Source organism: Eurosta solidaginis, chromosome 3 (assembly GCF_040869045.1).
Source record: "Eurosta solidaginis isolate ZX-2024a chromosome 3, ASM4086904v1, whole genome shotgun sequence".
NCBI classification, from domain to species: Eukaryota; Metazoa; Arthropoda; class Insecta; order Diptera; family Tephritidae; genus Eurosta; species Eurosta solidaginis.
The window spans coordinates 219,979,481-220,000,740 of record NC_090321.1 but is presented as its reverse complement, the minus strand read 5'-3'; the positions used below and the strand labels follow the sequence as shown (position 1 = coordinate 220,000,740).

Genomic DNA, 21,260 nt, shown 5'->3' with positions numbered 1-21,260 from the left:
TTATTTCTCTTAGATTTATGAATTTTTATACAATTTATATAAGAACAACGCTATACCTGAAGTATATTCGACCAAGTTCAGAGATGCCATTATTTGTTCACGAAATAAGCCATATTTTGACAACAAGGGTATATGGACAAAATATGTTGGCATGCGTAAATGAGTGTTTGAATTTTGTACTTGTAAAACTTTTTATGTAACTGGTTTATAGATGACCGTAAAGTGACTTTAACATCTGAATACTTAAAAGTGCTTTTGTTAAAACTCGTTACAAAATAATATCTGCTGCGCCTAAAAGTATTTACTAAATAGTTAAGTGTTCTTGACACTGCCTGGGTTCCCATGCCTTTGGGTGCATCTTTTATACTTTAAGTGTTGGAATTAAGTTGGAAATTCTTTTGTTATATAGTAAGTAATCTACTGACTCCAAAGAAGTTGAATACTCTCACAAATTATTGCTTATTCAGTAGTTTTCGCTAAACATTGAAAAAAATTTTAAATATAATAAATAAAGAAGGTAAGATATAATTAATAACAATTAACTTGTTGCCGTTATTTGGGAACCAGCAACAACATTAGCACTGAAATCCAGCGAAGAATCAATCTTGCCAATAAATGCTACTTTGGACTAGGTATGCATTTGAAAGGAAAGTCCTCTCTCGGCGAACGAAAATCATACTCTACAAGTCACTTATCGTACCCGTCCTGCTATATGGGGCAGAAGCATGGACCATGACAACAGCAGATGAAGCGGCTTTGGGAGTGTTCGAGAGAAAAGTTCTTAGAAAGATTTATAGACCTCTACGCGTTGGCGATGGCGAGTAGCGAAGAAGATTTAATGATGAGCTGTACGAGCTATACGCAGACATCAACATAGTTCAGCGAATTAAAACGCAGCGGCTGCGCTGGCTAGGCCATGTTATGCGAATGAAAGATGATGATCCGGCCAAGAAAGTGTTTTTATTGGAACCCGCCTATGGAAGCAGAGGCAGAGGGCGGCCCCCGCTCCATTGGAAGGACCAGGTGGAAAACGATTTAAACTCCCTTGGTGTGACCAATTGGCGCCGGTTGGCGGAGCGAAGGAGCGACTGGCGCGCCTTGTTGGACGGTCATAACCGTTTAGACGGTTAAGCGCCAATTAAGTAAGTGTTGCGTGTTCTAATTTATCACAATCAAACTTATTTTGTATGCCTTTATATTAAGTCCCTTTCATGTTTGTCACCTCATTTCCATACGAATTTTTGACCCACGGAAAAGTCTTTTTCGGTAACTTCCCGTTGAGCTAGACACTTGATACTTAGAACATAGTTCAGACCTGGGAGACATTACAACTCAAGTGAAAAAAAATCAGCTAGGTGGCGCACGGATCGAGATATACAGAAAATTAATTTTAAAATGGAAATTTTGCGATCGACTTTTAACTAACTTCTCGGTGATCCAGAGACTTGAAACTTAGCAAATGGCAGACGAATCGAGATAAACGAAAATCTCTGAAAAAACGCAGGAAATCTTGCGATCGATTTGTAAGTAACTTGCCGGTGGGCTAGAGACTTAAAACTTGGGCCGTGAGCCAGAACCCGGTGACAGACATGAAACTTGGGCCGTAAGTCAGAACCCGGTGACAATGCAATATTTTATCAAACAAATTCCGCTAGGTGGCGCATGCATCGAGATATTGAGAAAACTAGTTTTAAATTAGGAATCTTGCAATCGATTTTTAACCAACTTCCTGGATATCTAGAGACTTGAAACCTGAAATACGGTATAAAACTCGGCAATGTTTGCTCAAAAAATTTGAGCTACGGAACGCACAAGTCAAACTATTTAGAAGATTAGCTCATACCTTCATCGCTAGCCTCCTGAGTGTTGCAGGCGTTGTAGAATTGTAGAATGCACGTCCTTGCAAAGTTTTAAGCATACGCGACTTTCACCACGATTGTTTTAGACTTTCAGCAAAGAGCGTAGATTAATATTTAGAGAGTCTTTGCTTTCAACAAAGATTTTAAAAATTATAAGATGGTACATTGTAGATTTGTAAAACTTTGTGGAATTTGTAGGACGGGGGATTCACCATACTTTTTGCTATGCTGTCCGCCTCAACATAGTTGATTTTTTTAGGCTGTTTAACTCTGTAATCTGGCGCTGGCGCCATGCAATTTACATCATTAAAATTGCTCAAATACCCAGGCTCATGGCTTTTTTAATCCTGATGGTGAAAACGAAGCAGGGGCAAAACATATGGTGTATTCCTGGCGCAACCGTTCCACTTTGTGAGGAATCTACAACATTGTGTTACGGTCTGCTGTTATGGTCTACGGTTACAATCCACTTGGGAGCGTGTTCACGCGAACACACCTAGTGATGTGGCGAAAGTTGCGATAAAAAGTATCGAAAAAGAAGGAAAAAGACAGACCGGCCATCACTAGCAAAAGAGGATGGCATTAAGTTTCCGGGAAGATAAGTAAGTAAAAGGGCGTAAAATTTTGGTGATCGAAAAACATCCTCGCCGGCTGTGCACCTACGCAGGGAATTGTCGAGAAACGAGGAAAGAGTCAATAGCGCAAAGCACCAAAACCGTTCTTTCCAACAAATCTCGTTTCCACGCGGCTATTTTGGGCGGTAATAAACTCTGCACAGGTTATGTTGTGTGGACACGAGGTCCAGTTGAAGTAGGTCGGCGTTCGCAGTCACACTTAGCGAGATAAACCTCTTCCTCTACGTTTACTAAGAACACTACCACCTGCGGAAAAGCGTCCGACACCACCTCCGCCTCCAGGACCAGCAGTACGCCGCCGCGTAATACAATTGACGTCAAAGAGCCAAGTCATCCGGCTCGTACAGGGTAGCGCGAAGCCTTATCGCCACCCGGTTCACTCGGTTACCTTGACCCAAAGCGCCCACCACCACCAACGGCGCCTACTATTATCACGGGCATCACCATCAGTAGTATCTCCCCCAACCCATCCATTAGCGCCAACCACGAGCGCAACAACCACCAGACGTACCGCCACCACCAGCTGCAACACACACAGCGGGGCCGCGAACATAGGCCTGCGGCCACTAATATTAACACCTACAACAGGCGGTACCACCGACAGCAATACTAGCCGCATCTTCATCAGCTACGTCCATACCGGCTATAACAATACTAGCGTAATCCTATCAGCTACGACTATAACGGCTACAACAACATAGCCGCATCTTTATCAGCTACGACCATACGGGCTACAATATATCAGCTACAATGACAACCACAGGGCAGCGAACCTAGGCCTGCGGTCAGGCCAATTGCGACAGCGAATATCAGCGGTTAAAGCGGTGAGTCCGTTCCTTTATATTTTGCCTTCGCTCGAGTGAACTTATAAATAGCTCTACAAGTTTTTTTTAACAAAACAAAGAAGGTTTGCCACCGGCACCAGGTCGATGAGGAATAACCAAAGCATACGCACCACCCTATATGAAATGGTCATATAGCTAAAGCAGCCAAAACTATGTACAAAATTTTGATAATTCACTTGTAAATGTTTTGATTTTGTATCCGACATATTTTACCGCGTTAAAAAGTTAGTTAAATTGTTTTGAACAGTGGATTAGATTTTAATATGTAAAGGCTTGTATAATGTAGGATGTCGTACATACACCTGCGAGCAATAAAATTGCAACAACAATGATACGCAATTTTTATCATTTTCAAAGCAAAATTCTCATTGTTGTATGGAACAGAATTATATATATAACCTGGAACTCGTCTTAAATTAGACTACATCGCGCTCCAAAACGGTTTCGAAATTGGTTGACAGTCATTGTCGTTTAAATCAGTAAACCCGGTTTTACAATTGAGGGAAATGGAAATAGAAGATTAATTGCTGCAACTTGCAAGCCAATTTGCTACTTTTTTTTTACTCGCAGATGTACCTATCATAACTATATACCACTATGCCTTTGTAGTAGTATAAGCCAATTTAAAGGAGACCATTGGAATTATCTGCCAGAAAATAGAGTCATGTCAAGACGACAACCTTCGCTAAAGCGTAATATATTTTCAATGTATAAATCCAACCAAATTGTATAGTAATGCGATTAGTTTTAAACGTATGCCATTGCGGTTTATTTGTATGTACGTACGTGCAACCCTGTGCAAGCACCAATTATGCCAATGTTGAAATATTTTCCCGACAACTTTTTTTTTGATTCTGGGCAATCATAAAGTATTTTACAATTAACACGAACACATACCTAAATATTATACACGTATTTATTAACTTTTACTGCCTACAATTGAAGTAACATAGCATTCAGTAAGACTCATTTAAGATAGAATACATATACATGCCTAGGCCATTCAATGCCATTTGGACGAATAAAGAAATATATATATATATATATTTTTTTTTTTTTTTGGTATGGTTAATCACTCCTACCAGTGAATATCCATTTCCTTTTCTGCATATATTTTGATTCCTTCACTTCTAACATACCTACCTACTGACATGCATGTACCGTAGTTCATGAACTGGATATTTTTTTGTTGGGTACCTTGTTGGCAGAGATAAGGAAATCAATTCATATGTAAAGAAATGCACGGATGTGCAGCTTCAAAATATTACTAATCCCTACCTACCCAATAAGTTAAATAGGCTGCTCTATGTACATAAACACATCAATAGTAAGTTAACTTAACCAAAACTTGCTATTAGACAGATAACAGAATTTATGTACGCAAAGCAGAATAGCATTTAAAGAGGGTATTTAGAAACAAAGATACCAAACACATTACTATAATAAATTTATTATGTCGATAGGTGCCAACCTATATACGTTTATGAATTTATAAAATAGTTATGTAAGCCAACCAAAATTATAACTTAGACTCCACGAAAGTAAATAAAAAAAAGAATCAGATTGTAGTGCCTTATGAGCAGGAAGCTCGCGAAGATTAAAACACATAGACATACTTAATGATATTTCAGTTTTTTTTATGATGAATTTTAAATAAATTTTGTAATTTAAAATGGGAATGCTGGCGTCGCCACTTATTTAGAAGTCATGTAGGCATACAGGTAAGGGGCCAACGGAATTTTAGGTGCGACGGTGGCCATGGTTTTTGAGGGTGGGATAATGCACCGGGCGTCGCAAGACCACCCGCGGCGCCCCTATGTATATTCGGCCTTTTTTGTTTCCTTTTAATTTTCAGCGTTTTTTTTCATTTTCGGCGTTAGTAACCGGCCATGTCGGGTTCGGAAACTTTTTTTTGCGGTTTTCTTTTGAATTTAAATTTTTGAATTTTGTAGCGGTCTGTCCGTGACATCCGGTTCGGCCGAATGTTGTTTTAGTCCATTTGAGCGTTTTGAATTAGTTCCGCGCTTTTGTCAGTTTTTTTTAAAGGCATGATATGACTTTTTTCTGTTTATGGCGCAGGAACAGTAAGGTTGGCAAGGACCCGCCCCAGCCGACAATGACTAGCCACTGTGCACCACCACATCATGCCGACCGCCTTCCTTACTGCTTCCACTGAAAATGCGTATCCATAACAATTGTGAATGATAACTAAGTGTGATATCTTCTGCATAGACGTCAAAATTCCAAAGTGATTGGATCACCTGATTTGTAATTGACTATCGCTGTCTCATTCTGTATCTCTTTCTATCACCCGCTGAAGATAGGCGCCGCAATATTGAACACACTGTCAAAACGCTAAAAAGTAGCCATATTGAACATCCTGTCAGGCAGTTGACAGATAAGATATCACACTTAGTCATCATTCACAATGCCCTACAATGCTCCCTCTTATTAATCTACTTTCTTTGACTTAGGTTAGTGCATAGATTAGATTGATACGAATCTTTTGCTTACGCTCTCATATTTTCGCTCTCACGAGGGATTTATCTTCTAGTTGTTGCTGGCAACAATCACAGATAAATCCCTCGCGCCAGCTGAAGCGGGTGCCAGAACAAAAAATGTGTCAGCCAAAACGAAAAACGTGCCAAAAATTTTGGTAAACTTTAGTTTGACCTACAACTGTAGAATAGCGTTCAAAAATTATGGGAAAAATGATCAAAATACTTGTTTTAGTGTAAGTATTATTAGTTCGAAGGCGGAGGGTAAATATTATTTCCCATTCAAAAGTTATCACTAAAAATAGGTTTTGTAAATATGAAGTCCCGATTAGAGTTGTGCTTTTTCGTCCATTTCAGAGATTCGAATCTTTAGTTTTTTTTCTGATGGACGAACAAGTTGTTCTTTTTGTTCATCTGTTCTTTTTATTTCAAGCAAATTTGATCACTGCTGCTCGCACCCGCGAAAAAACCAACAAGTATAGATGGGCGTGTGTATGCAGCAATGCTTTGTGTAGGTATATTTAAATGAGTAATGAATAAATAAGTTAATATATATGTATAATTAACTTCAAAAAAAGTTACAAATTTCGGAAATTGTAAATATGAACTTTTCAAGTTTAATAAATGTAATAATTAGTTTCTTACAAAGCATGTTTTTCATAAATAGTCCATACATATATTGTTGTAGCAGTGCCACACACAAAGCTGACCACACATACCTTTAGTGTAAGTGGCATCATCGACATTCGTGCTCAGAATGTCTGCGTATGTATGTGTGAATTTACAATGTTCGCCAACGAGAAGAGAGAAAGAATAACATTAGATAAAACGAACTAAAAGAACAAATGAACAAAAAGAACCGAAATCGAAGATTTAGTTCACTTATTCAGTTGAGAGACCCGGTCAATTGAACAAGTTCAGAACGAAACGACCCAACTCTAGTCCCGATGCAACCAGTCCATTTTGATCACAAAACCTGGAACGCCAGACATGTAGGATAAGCCCTATCCATCAAATAATGTTAACTATTATATCATAGGTCCGATTTACTGAAATTTCGAAAGAATATATGGTTTTCACTGCGAGTTAAATGCGTTACAATGTTTGACTAATAAATTTAATCGAAATGTAAATTTTACTTAGATTTGTTTATATTTAACTCTAACTAGTCGTATTATTGTAAAATAACTTTAAGGAAATAAATATTTTACGACTACCATTTTATTAAATGATTGAAACTATAATCGCCGATAAGTATGTCAAAAATCCCCATTTTCATATCTATTCATTTTTGTTTGGAGTGGCATCATTGATAAATGTTATAAAAAATGTGCATTTTGACAGCGCTCTCTCGAAACAAAGAGTTGCAAATCCATTCATCTATGGGTTAGTGTCAACTAGCGTGGAACCCAGTGGAACCTGCGTGGAACATGCGTTTGACATTGAACGTAGTGTCAAAATTTCCGGGGTTGCTCTCGTGGATAGCGACACAGGGAAACAAAAAAAGGAGCGCAATATCAGATATGGGTTGATGTGATGGTACATTTTTTTGAACGAATTTAGTATGAAAATGTAGTCCACCTATATGGGTCCTACAGAAAATTATACAAAAGTCTTGAATTGGGGTATCTGAGGACGCGTACTTATTCCAGTATTAAGAATACAACCACGGGCGCTAAGTTTTTCTACCCGTTCAAAAGTTCTCCGCGAAAAACAGTTTGAAACCGAGGTCGACTGCAATAACCCATCCAAAAATGTGGAAAGGGCAATGAAAATATGCGTTTTGTCCTGTTATTAATAGTCCAAAGAGAAAAAGCATTCGAATTATTGGAAGCGAGGCAAAAATGCGTCTATTAAAACCTCCCCCGACGGTTTTGGTCGTGTTTTAGCAATCGTCCCCGGTAATAAAGAATCACAATTTGTTAATTAAAATTTTCCAAAACATATGGATTTTAAAGTGAGATGTAAATAAGTGCTCGTTTGAAAGTAAATAAGGATATTTCTTTGTAATTTTACAATAAAAATTTTACGCAGTTTTCGTTGGCAGCTACTACACTTTTCTTGGACTTAAGAAGTACAACGGTGCCAAATAGTATCCGCAAAAAAACGAACAGGAACAAGCATTTTGTCAGGTGATCGTGGCTGTGTATGTGCGTGCTGCCAAAGAGGATAAATATAATAAGAGCCGTCACTCGTTATTTTTTAGGCATTTACCCTTTAAAAAACGCGAGTGCTCCATAAATAGTATAAGGAATACGCCTTTAGGAGTATAGGAGTGTCCAAAACTAATCTGTATTGATCCTAAAACTAATCTGGTGATCCTACTCTCGCTTTGTTTGTGAGTATTCCATAGAGTACATACGTGAGAGTACTTTCCAAAGTACTTTCACTGTAGTACTCCATGGAGCACCCACAGAGGATAATATGCCAAAGTACTAAAGAGGAATTGTGTCGGAAAGAATTTAATTGAAAATGAAAGTAAATGAAGAGGGCAATACAACTTTTATATTTTATACCAAAGAGGATAAATATAATAAGAGCCGTCACTCGTTATTTTTTAGGCATTTACTCGATGTAAACTATGAGGTAGTCGATACTTTTTTTTTGGGCGAGATGTTTATAAATGTCTTCTATACATTTTCATGGGGTATTTGTGTTTATTTTTCCGACTGTATTTAATTAATTATTTAATTCTGTTTCCAAAAAACACGTTTGCATAAAGTGACAACACCGCATGGATAAATGGAAGGCAATTCAAAAATTTCCCTCATAAAACAAAAGTAGCGACTACCTCATAGTTTACATCGAGTAAATGCCTAAAAAATAACGAGTGACGGCTCTTATTATATCATCGTGGACACGGGATCCAGTTGAAGTCGGTCGGCGTTCCCAGTCACACCTAGTGAGAGAAACCCCTTCCTCTACGTTTACGAAGAGCCCTACCATCTGCGGAAAAGCGTCCGACACCACCTCTGCCTCCAGGGCCAGCAGTGCGCTGCCGCGTAATACAATCAACGTCAAAGAGCCAAGTCATCCGGCTCGTAAAGGGTAGCACGAAGCTTTATCGCCACCCGGTTCACTCGGTTACCTCGACCCAAAGCGCCAACCACCACCAATGGCGCCTACTATTATCACGGGCACCACCGACAACAAAATTAGCCGCAACCCTATCAGCTACGACCATAACGGCTGCAACAATACTAGCCGCATCCTTATCAGCTACGACTGTACCGGCTATAACAATGCTAGCGCAACCGTATCAGCTACGACCGTACGGGCTGCAACAATACCAGCTACAATAACAACCACAGGGCAGCGAACATAGGCCTGCGGCCATCCCGATTACGACAACGAATATCAGCGGTTAAAGCGGTGAATTCGTTCCGATACTGACTAAATATATGTATTTGTAGCCTCAACCTTGTTCTTTCATTTTCTTTTGACTCTGCAACAACATATAGTATTAATATACAAACATATTCAAATTTAAGACTATAACCCTAGTATCCACTTCTAGTAAAGTTAAAAAAGTAGACGTAACGTAATGTTAAGTGAAAGAGGTTTAATTAACTTAGAAGCAAGAAAAAAAACAAAACAATACCAGCACTGACTGGTAAATGCCAAACAGTTTACGTTTTACTTGAACATGTAAAACGATTTCTTTAATTTTACTATAAATTTAAAAGTTCACGTTTTACTTGAACATGTAAAACGATTTCGTTAATTTTACTATAAATTTAAAAGTTCACGTTTTACCTGAGCATGTAAAACGATTCCTTTAAATTTACTATAAATTTAAAAGTTTACGTTTCACTCGAATATGTAAAACGATTTCGTTGACGAGTATGATTTACTATGAATTTAAAAGTTTACGTTTTACTTGAATATGTGAAACGATTTCTTCGAGGAGTATGATTTACCCCAAATTTAATCTTAATTGCTTTTATAACAAATTTTCTTAGTACATATTACATATTAGTGTCATTATACTATGCGTTATACCAATTTGATATTTTGTTAAACTCAAAATAAGTTCTACTACAACAACATAATAATTTTGTAAGGGGGCCCCAATTATCGGAATTTGTATCCAAACTTTATAGCCCTAAAATATGGTTGTGAATAACAAAAAAAAAAGGGCATCAAATCAAATTTTTACTTTGTATGTATTATATTTACTATCCATAAGCACATTTAATTACATTTTTTTTCCTCACACCAAGCGTTTATAACCCTTATCAAAAAAAAAACGGGGGTGACATAAATATAGGTATAGCTTGAAATATTACGAATAAAAGTAAGAGAAAAGAAAGGAACCCCCAACAGGACAAACTTAGCCAGACTTAAATATTCATATTAGATTTCGTTTTCAATTTCGGCCCAATAAAGTGGGAAACTGTTGGATAATTTTTTTTTTTTTTCTTTCCGTTTATATGCTACACGCACTTACATACATTTTCATAGCGGAAATAGCTGCTCGTAGTTCAACATTTTTTTTTGTTCTGAAGTTGTCTTGGGACGATGCTATAAGCAGCCTTGTTGTGGCTTTGGAGCCTAGGCGGTAGCCCTGGTTAAGAAACCGGTACTACCGTAAAAATTTTTTTTTGTAGCATACATACGTTAATAATAATGAAATTTGAATAAACTTTGTAATTAAAATGGGAATGCTGGTGTTCTGGCTCATTTAGAAGGCACGTAGGGTTACCAGGTAAGGGGCCACCGAAAAATAGGTGCGTCGGTGGCCATGGATTTTGAGGGTGGGCATAGCACCGGTCGTCGCAACACCACCCGCGGCGCCCCTCTATATATTCCACCCATTTCTGTTTCTTCTTTTTTTCATTTTCAGCTTTTTTTTTGTATTCTAATTTTCAACAGTTAGTAACCGGTCGTTTCCGGTTCGATCTTTTTGGCGTTGTAATGTAGTTTTTTTTTGAATCTCTCTTTTTGAATTTTAAATTTGTGAATGTTAACGGTCTGTCCGTGACATCCGGTTCCACCGGATGTTGTTTTAGTCCATTTGAGCGTTTTGAATTAGTTCTGCGCTTTTGTCAGTTTTTTTTAAAGTCATGATATGACCTTTTTTCTGTTTATGGCGCAGGAACAGTAAGGTTGGCAAGGACCCGCCCCAGCTGACAATGACTAGCCAATGTGCACCACCACATCATGCCGACCGCCTTCCTTACTGCTTCCATCAAAGATGCGAATCCATAACATGCTACATATCCTACTTGTAGCAAAAGGATATATATAGATCCGGTACGTTTCGCTAGTAAGGGCACTAGCTATAATAAACCTTCTACTTCATTTCGAAACTTTCTTGACCTTATCAGAAATTTAATTGCTTTATGCATTATGAGTAGATTGCACTTATTTTTATGGATAACGGTAGATTGGGCGACACTGGCGTCATCTGAAATGGAAAAGTAGCCAACTCCCAACTTGTGTTGCAAACAAATCATAAGAAGAATTTGAAATTTGCTTTGGCTAAGGGTGTGGCATACTTTGCAAGTGAAATTATTTTTCCCACTGGCTGGTAACTTTTCTAACATTTTTCGCAATTAAAAACTGCAATATAATAATCGAATACGACACAAAATATGTTAGCAAGTATTTTTTTGTATAGGGACAATGTTTATAACAGTGCTTTCGCGAAATTTTTTATGTGAATGGGCAAGGCGTAATAAACTTCAATTGCCAAGTCTGACGTTCCTTCATATTTACAAACGCAACATCTTGGTTGATTGTGGCGATGTTATTGGAATGCATAAGCTTTTGTTAAACTCATCTATATGAAAAACTGCTTATGTGTCGGGGCTTTAAGGAATGATAGAAAATTTGTTCGCTGAACAGCGAGTTGAGGCAACTGCCAAAAAATAATTATCTTAAATTTCTAGGAAAAGGACTTCTTAAATTATTTTTTACACTTTATTATTAAGAGTAAAATTTGATTTATAATCAACACATTGAAATGTAAAAAGCATGGTTCATAGTACAGGTTTACAAGTATGATATGTATGAGAAGGAAAGAATTCCTTTCTCTTTCTAACACACTGCAGTTTGACACTTAGGTCAGTGTCAAACTAGCGTGGAACCCAGTTGAACCTGGGTGGAACATGTGTTTGAAGGTGCGTGCACACTAAGCTGCGCGACATGTAGCGGCAGCGGCGCTTCACTTTTTTGCCTATTTGATCAACATTGCCGCTCATGGCCACGCCGCGTAGTGCTGCTGCCGCTAGGTGTGAATTGTTCCATAAGAATACATGCAAATAATATTTTGAGGCGCAGTGTAGTGCAGCTCAGTGTGGCCTTAGCTTTACACTGAACGAAGTGTAAAAATTTTCTGTCGTGGAAAGCGACGCAGGGAAACAAAAAAAGGAGCGGAATATTAGGTATGGGTTGCTGTGATGGTAATTTTTTTGAACGAATTTAGTATGAAAATGTAGTCCACATATATGGGTCCTACAGAAAATTATACAAAAGTCTTTAATTGGGGTATCTGAGGACGCGTAATTATTCCAGTATTAAGAATACAACCACGTGTGCTAAGTTTTTCTACCCGTTCAAAAGTTCTCCGCGAAAAACAGTTTGAACCCGAGGTCGACTGTAATAACCCATCCAAAAATGTGGAAAGAGAAATGAAAAGACGCGTTTTGACCTGTTATTAATAGTCCAAAGAGAAAAAGTATTCGAATTATTGGAAGCGAGGCAAAAACGTGTCTATTAAAACCTCCCCCGACGGTTTTGGTCGTGTTTTAGCTATCGTCCCCGGTAATAAAGAATCACAATTTGTTAATTAAAATTTTCCAAAACATATGGATTTTAAAGTGAGATGTAAATAAGTGCTCGTTTGAAAGTAAATAAGGATATTTCTTTGTAATTTTACAATAAAAATTTTACGCAGTTTTCGTTGGCAGCTACTACACTTTTCTTGGACCTAAGAAGTACAACAGTGCCAAATATTATCCACAAAAAAAAAAACAGGAACAAGCATTTTGTCACGTGACCGTGGCTGTGTATGTGCGTGCTACCAAAGAGGATAAATATAATATGAGCCGTCACTCGTTATTTTTTAGCATTTACCCTTTAAAAAACGCGAGTACTCCATAAATAGTGTAAGGAATACTCCTTTAGGAGTATAGGAATGTCCAAAACTAATCTGTATTCATAAAAAAAATGTGCTCCAATTAACATTGCGATGTCCTAGGAGAGGAGTAGGTGATCTCACTCTCGCTTTGTTTGTGAGTATTCCATAGAGTACATACGTGAGAGTACTTTCCAAAGTACTTTCACTGTAGTACTCCATGGAGCACCCAGAGAGGATCATATGCCAAAGTACTAAAGAGGAATTGAGTCGGAAAGAATTTAATTGAAAATGAAAGTAAATGGAGAGGGGCAATACACTTTTATATTTTATACCAAAGAGGATAAATATAATAAGAGCCGTCACTCGTTATTTTTTAGGCATTTACTCGATGTAAACTATGAGGTAGTCGATACTTTTTTTTTGGGCGAGATGTTTATAAATGTCTTCTATACATTTTCATGGGGTATTTGTGTTTATTTTTCCGACTGTATTTAATTAATTATTTAATTCTGTTTCCAAAAAACACGTTTGCATAAAGTGACAACACCGCATGGATAAATGGAAGGCAATTCAAAAATTTCCCTCATAAAACAAAAGTAGCGACTACCTCATAGTTTACATCGAGTAAATGCCTAAAAAATAACGAGTGACGGCTCTTATTATATCATCGTGGACACGGGATCCAGTTGAAGTCGGTCGGCGTTCGCAGTCACACCTAGTGAGAGAAACCCCTTCCTCTACGTTTACGAAGAGCCCTACCATCTGCGGAAAAGCGTCCGACACCACCTCTGCCTCCAGGGCCAGCAGTGCGCTGCCGCGTAATACAATCAACGTCAAAGAGCCAAGTCATCCGGCTCGTAAAGGGTAGCACGAAGCTTTATCGCCACCCGGTTCACTCGGTTACCTCGACCCAAAGCGCCAACCACCACCAACGGCGCCTACTATTATCACGGGCACCACCGACAACAAAATTAGCCGCAACCCTATCAGCTACGACCATAACGGCTGCAACAATACTAGCCGCATCCTTATCAGCTACGACTGTACCGGCTATAACAATGCTAGCGCAACCGTATCAGCTACGACCGTACGGGCTGCAACAATACCAGCTACAATAACAACCACAGGGCAGCGAACATAGGCCTGCGGCCATCCCGATTACGACAACGAATATCAGCGGTTAAAGCGGTGAGTTCGTTCCGATACTGACTAAATATATGTATTTGTAGCCTCAACCTTGTTCTTTCATTTTCTTTTGACTCTGCAACAACATATAGTATTAATATACAAACATATTCAAATTTAAGACTATAACCCTAGTATCCACTTCTAGTAAAGTTAAAAAAGTAGACGTAACGTAATGTTAAGTGAAAGAGGTTTAATTAACTTAGAAGCAAGAAAAAAAACAAAACAATACCAGCACTGACTGGTAAATGCCAAACAGTTTACGTTTTACTTGAACATGTAAAACGATTTCTTTAATTTTACTATAAATTTAAAAGTTCACGTTTTACTTGAACATGTAAAACGATTTCGTTAATTTTACTATAAATTTAAAAGTTCACGTTTTACCTGAGCATGTAAAACGATTCCTTTAAATTTACTATAAATTTAAAAGTTTACGTTTCACTCGAATATGTAAAACGATTTCGTTGACGAGTATGATTTACTATGAATTTAAAAGTTTACGTTTTACTTGAATATGTGAAACGATTTCTTCGAGGAGTATGATTTACCCCAAATTTAATCTTAATTGCTTTTATAACAAATTTTCTTAGTACATATTACATATTAGTGTCATTATACTATGCGTTATACCAATTTGATATTTTGTTAAACTCAAAATAAGTTCTACTACAACAACATAATAATTTTGTAAGGGGGCCCCAATTATCGGAATTTGTATCCAAACTTTATAGCCCTAAAATATGGTTGTGAATAACAAAAAAAAAAGGGCATTAAATCAAATTTTTACTTTGTATGTAGTATATTTACTATCCATAAGCACATTTAATTACATTTTTTTTCCTCACACCAAGCGTTTATAACCCTTATCAAAAAAAAAACGGGGGTGACATAAATATAGGTATAGCTTGAAATATTACGAATAAAAGTAAGAGGAAAGAAAGGAACCCCCAACAGGACAAACTTAGCCAGACTTAAATATTCATATTAGATTTCGTTTTCAATTTCGGCCCAATAAAGTGGGAAACTGTTGGATCATTTTTTTTTTTTCTTTCCCTTTATATGCTACACGCACTTACATACATTTTCATAGCGGAAATAGCTGCTCGTAGTTCAACATTTTTTTTTTTTGTTCTGAAGTTGTCTTGGGACGATGCTATAAGCAGCCTTGTTGTGGCTTTGGAGCCTAGGCGGTAGCCCTGGTTAAGAAACCGGTACTACCGTAAACATTTTTTTTTGTAGCATACATACGTTAATAATAATGAAATTTGAATAAACTTTGTAATTAAAATGGGAATGCTGGTGTTCTGGCTCATTTAGAAGGCACGTAGGGTTACCTGGTAAGGGGCCACCGAAAAATAGGTGCGTCGGTGGCCATGGATTTTGAGGGTCGGCATAGCACCGGTCGTCGCAACACCACCCGCGGCGCCCCTCTATATATTCGACCCATTTCTGTTTCTTCTTTTTTTTCATTTTCAGCTTTTTTTTTGTATTCTAATTTTCAACAGTTAGTAACCGGTCGTTTCCGGTTCGATCTTTTTGGCGTTGTAATGTAGTTTTTTTTTGAATCTCTCTTTTTGAATTTTAAATTTGTGAATGTTAACGGTCTGTCCGTGACATCCGGTTCCACCGGATGTTGTTTTAGTCCATTTGAGCGTTTTGAATTAGTTCCGCGCTTTTGTCAGTTTTTTTAAAGGCATGATATGACTTTTTTTTCTGTTTATGGCGCAGGAACAGTAAGGTTGGCAAGGACCCGCCCCAGCCGACAATGACTAGCCACTGTGCACCACCACATCATGCCGACCGCCTTCCTTACTGCTTCCACTGAAAATGCGTATCCATAACAGATGGCGCCCAACGCGCTTTGGTGCCCGAGGCGCTGTCGCGCTGGTCATTCCGGTTCAACTTGTGAAGTTGACCATCCCACCAGTCCGAGGTGAGCAGCCGCAGGAGCAGCCACCTGCGTTGCGGTGGGATGGTTAGATGGATCAAGTTGTCCGGAGTGATCATCGTTGACAGTTGCTGAGGGCGCCATAACAGATGGCGCCCAACGTGACGCCTGAGGCGCTGGCCGTGGAGGTCAGTCGGGTCAACCTGTGAAGTTGACCATCCCACCAGTCCGAGTGAGCAGCCACAGAAGCTGCCACCTACGTTGCGGTGGGATGGTTGGACGGATCAGGTTGTCCGGGCTGGTCATCGGGGGCAGTGGCCGAAGGAGCCACGTTACTGAACGTCGTGTCCTCCGGACTTTGTATTCACCCGATGAGGCAGTGTGCACGCACTTTATTTTTTTTTTTTTTGTAATTGGGGTTTTTATGTTGCCGGAATGTTGTCCGTTAGTCGGCTTAGGTAAAATATGTGTCCGCTAATTGGGTTTTTTTTTGTAAATTAATTTTTTTTAGTTTATCTGCCGAATTTGTGTTGTTAGAGTGAGTGTGTATGTGTATGTGTTGAAAGAACCCCAGCCCATCCCACGTCCCAGGTGGTAGTTTCGAATACCACCTGGACTGTGACGGGTTGAGCTGGGATTCAGAGTGGCACTCCTTCCTGTCCCACCAGACTGGGGAGCGGTTTCGAAACCGCTCCACCCATTGCGGCGGAGGCAGGAGGGGTGTCCAGTAAGAATGGACGGGAGGCCTCAACACCCCCAACCAGTCCCAGGGGCAAGCCCCTGGAGACTGCCCCTGTGTTGCAGCTGGGCGTGTTGAGACCAACCGGTGTGTGTCTGTTAGCGACCCTAGTGACCCCAACCAGTCTCGGAGGGGGCCTTAAGACCCCCTCGCATTGCGGTTGGGAGCACTAGGGACAAGTATGAATGAGTTCATGTCATTTTTTTTTTGCCTGTGGCCCGAGTGCCTTCGAAGGGGATGCCAGCATTCTCATCACACCCCTTCCGGGAGTAATGGTTATTTTTTTTTCCAAGATTTTTTTAAATTGATTTTTTTTTAAACTTACAATTTTTTTTTTTGTTTGGGCGTTTTGGCGGTCGGGGACATCTCGCCCAGTATTCTCCCCGAGCACTGACCTCATAGGATGTTCACGCGCGTACTCACCGAGGACCGTGAACACCCTGGCAGTCCACGCTTAGGTCGGACTAGCCTTTCGGAGTTTGGACGAGTTCTCCAGATCAAAATGTCTACACCTTTTTTTTTGTTTTGCATTCCTGTGGGAGCGATACCCACTAGAAATCATCTTTCGGAGTTTTGACGAGTTCTCCATAACAAATGTCTAATTGCCGCAAAGCCCTTTAACTAGGAAACAGAAATTATTCCCAACTTGACTTAACTTTTTTTTTGATAGACCTATGTTGCCCGGCTAGCTTCGTAGTAAGACTTTGAGACTCTTATCTCAGGGGTGAGTCGTGCCCCACGTTGATTGACATCGGAGGTCCCTGGCAGTGGCATCCTTCAGATGACCCGGTTTCCTGTTCGCTTCATCGTCGGGTCTTCAAATCGAAGCAGGTTTGTTACGGTCTGCTGTTATGGTCTACGGTTACAATCCACTTGGGAGCGTGTTCACGCGAACACACCTAGTGATGTGGCGAAAGTTGCGTTAAAAAGTATCGAAAAAGAAGGAAAAAGACAGACCGGCCATCACTAGCAAAAGAGGATGGCATTAAGTTTCCGGGAAGATAAGTAAGTAAAAGGGCGTAAAATTTTGGTGATCGAAAAACATCCTCGCCGGCTGTGCACCTACGCAGGGAATTGTCGAGAAACGAGGAAAGAGTCAATAGCGCAAAGCACCGAAACCGTTCTTTCCGACAAATCTCGTTTCTACGCGGCTATTTTGGGCGGTAATAAACTCTGCACAGGTTATGTTGTGTGGACACGAGGTCCAGTTGAAGTAGGTCGGCGTTCGCAGTCACACTTAGCGAGATAAACCTCTTCCTCTACGTTTACTAAGAACACTACCACCTGCGGAAAAGCGTCCGACACCACCTCCGCCTCCAGGACCAGCAGTACGCCGCCGCGTAATACAATTGACGTCAAAGAGCCAAGTCATCCGGCTCGTACAGGGTAGCGCGAAGCCTTATCGCCACCCGGTTCACTCGGTTACCTTGACCCAAAGCGCCCACCACCACCAACGGCGCCTACTATTATCACGGGCATCACCATCAGTAGTATCTCCCCCAACCCATCCATTAGGGCCAACCACGAGCGCAACAACCACCAGACGTACCGCCACCACCAGCTGCAACACACACAGCGGGGCCGCGAACATAGGCCTGCGGCCACTAATATTAACACCTACAACAGGCGGTACCACCGACAGCAATACTAGCCGCATCTTCATCAGCTACGCCCATACCGGCTATAAAAATACTAGCGTAATCCTATCAGCTACGACTATAACGGCTACAACAACATAGCCGCATCTTTATCAGCTACGACCATACGGGCTACAATATATCAGCTACAATGACAACCACAGGGCAGCGAACCTAGGCCTGCGGTCAGGCCAATTGCGACAGCGAATATCAGCGGTTAAAGCGGTTAGTCCGTCCTTTATATTTTGCCTTCGCTCGAGTGAATTTATAAATAGCTCTACAAGTTTTTTTTTAACAAAACAAAGAAGGTTTGCCACCGGCACCAGGTCGATGAGGAATAACCAAAGCATACGCACCACCCTATATGAAATGGTCATATAGCTAAAGCAGCCAAAACTATGTACAAAATTTTGATAATTCACTTGTAAATGTTTTGATTTTGTATCCGACATATTTTTCCGCGTTAAAAAGTTAGTTAAATTGTTTTGAACAGTGGATTAGATTTTTATTATGTAAAGGCTTGTATAATGTAGGATGTCGTACATACACCTGCGAGCAATAAAATTGCAGCAACAATGATACGCAATTTTTATTACAATTAACACGAACACATACCTAAATATTATACACGTATTTATTAACTTTTACTGCCTACAATTGAAGTAACATAGCATTCAGTAAGACTCATTTAAGATAGAATACATATACATGCCTAGGCCATTCAATGCCATTTGGACGAATAAAGAAACATATATATATATATATATTTTTTTTTTTTGGTATGGTTAATCACTCCTACCAGTGAATATCCATTTCCTTTTCTGCATATATTTTGATTCCTTCACTTCTAACATACCTACCTACTGACATGCATGTACCGTAGTTCATGAACTGGATATTTTTTTGTTGGGTACCTTGTTGGCAGAGATAAGGAAATCAATTCATATGTAAAGGAATGCACGGATGTGCAGCTTCAAAATATTACTAATCCCTACCTACCCAATAAGTTAAATAGGCTGCTCTATGTACATAAACACATCAATAGTAAGTTAACTTAACCAAAACTTGCTATTAGACAGATAACAGAATTTATGTACGCAAAGCAGAATAGCATTTAAAGAGGGTATTTAGAAACAAAGATACCAAACACATTACTATAATAAATTTATTATGCCGATAGGTGCCAACCTATATACGTTTATGAATTTATAAAATAGTTATGTAAGCCAACCAAAATTATAACTTAGACTCCACGAAAGTAAATAAAAAAAAAGAATCAGATTGTAGTGCCTTATGAGCAGGAAGCTCGCGAAGATTAAAACACGTAGACATACTTAATGATATTTCAGTTTTTTTTATGATGAATTTTAAATAAATTTTGTAATTTAAAATGGGAATGCTGGCGTCGCCACTTATTTAGAAGGCATGTAGGCATACGGTAAGGGGCCACCGGAATTTTAGGTGCGACGGTTGCCATGGTTTTTGAGGGTGGGATAATGCACCGAGCGTCGCAAGACCACCCGCGGCGCCCCTATGTATATTCGGCCTTTTTTGTTTCCTTTTAATTTTCAGCGTTTTTTTTCATTTTCAGCGTTAGTAACCGGCCATGTCCGGTTCGGAAACTTTTTTTTGCGGTTTTCTTTTGAATTTAAATTTTTGAATGTTGTAACGGTCTGTCCGTGACATCCGGTTCGGCCGGATGTTGTTTTAGTCCATTTGAGCGTTTTGAATTAGTTCCGCGCTTTTGTCAGTTTTTTTAAAGGCATGATATGACTTTTTTTTCTGTTTATGGCGCAGGAACAGTAAGGTTGGCAAGGACCCGCCCCAGCCGACAATGACTAGCCACTGTGCACCACCACATCATGCCGACCGCCTTCCTTACTGCTTTCACTGAAAATGCGTATCCATAACAATTGTGAATGATAACTAAGTGTGATATCTTCTGCATAGACGTCAAAATTCGAAAGTGATTGGATCACCTGATTTGTAATTGACTATCGCTGTCTCATTCTGTATCTCTTTCTATCACCCGCTGAAGATAGGCGCCGCAATATTGAACACACTGTCAAAACGCTAAAAAGTAGCCATATTGAACATCCTGTCAGGCAGTTGACAGATAAGATATCACACTTAGTCATCATTCACAATGCCCTAAAATTGCCCCTCTTATTAATCTACTTTCTTTGACTTAGGTTAGTGTCAACTAGCATGGAACCCAGTGGAACCTGCGTGGAACATGCGTTTGACACTGAACGAAGTGTCAAAATTTCCGGGGTTGCTCTCGTGGATAGCGACGCAGGGAAACAAAAAAAGGAGCGCAATATCAGATATGGGTTGCTGTGATGGTAAATTTTTTTGAACGAATTTAGTATGAAAATGTAGTCCACCTATATGGGTCCTACAGAAAATTATACAAAAGTCTTGAATTGGGGTATCTGAGGACGCGTACTTATTGCAGTATTAAGAATGCAACCACGGGTGCTAAGTTTTTCTACCCGTTCAAAAGTTCTCCGCGAAAAACAGTTTGAAACCGAGGTCGACTGCAATAACCCATCCAAAAATGTGGAAAGGGCAATGAAAATATGCGTTTTGTCCTGTTATTAATAGTCCAAAGAGAAAAAGCATTCGAATTATTGGAAGCGAGGCAAAAACGCGTCTATTAAAACCTCCCCCGACGGTTTTGGTCGTGTTTTAGCAATCGTCCCCGGTAATAAAGTATCACAATTTGTTAATTAAAATTTTCCAAAACATATGGATTTTAAAGTGAGTTGTAAATAAGTGCTCGTTTGAAAGTAAATAAGGATATTTCTTTGTAATTTTACAATAAAAATTTTACGCAGTTTTCGTTGGCAGCTACTACACTTTTCTTGAACTTAAGAAGTACAAC

General features: G+C 39.4%; 1 protein-coding gene across 1 annotated transcript in view; it reads left to right on the top strand.

The window, feature by feature from the left end:
* Positions 1-538, top strand: part of LOC137245096 (focadhesin) — a 50,411-nt gene extending 49,873 nt beyond the window's left edge. Inside the window, exon 8 of the mRNA XM_067775214.1 lies at positions 14-538. Coding sequence (XP_067631315.1) covers positions 14-163 — 150 coding nt within the window. The 3' untranslated portion in view covers positions 164-538. The remainder of the gene's footprint in view (positions 1-13) is intronic.
* The last annotated feature ends 20,722 nt before the right edge of the window (positions 539-21,260 follow it).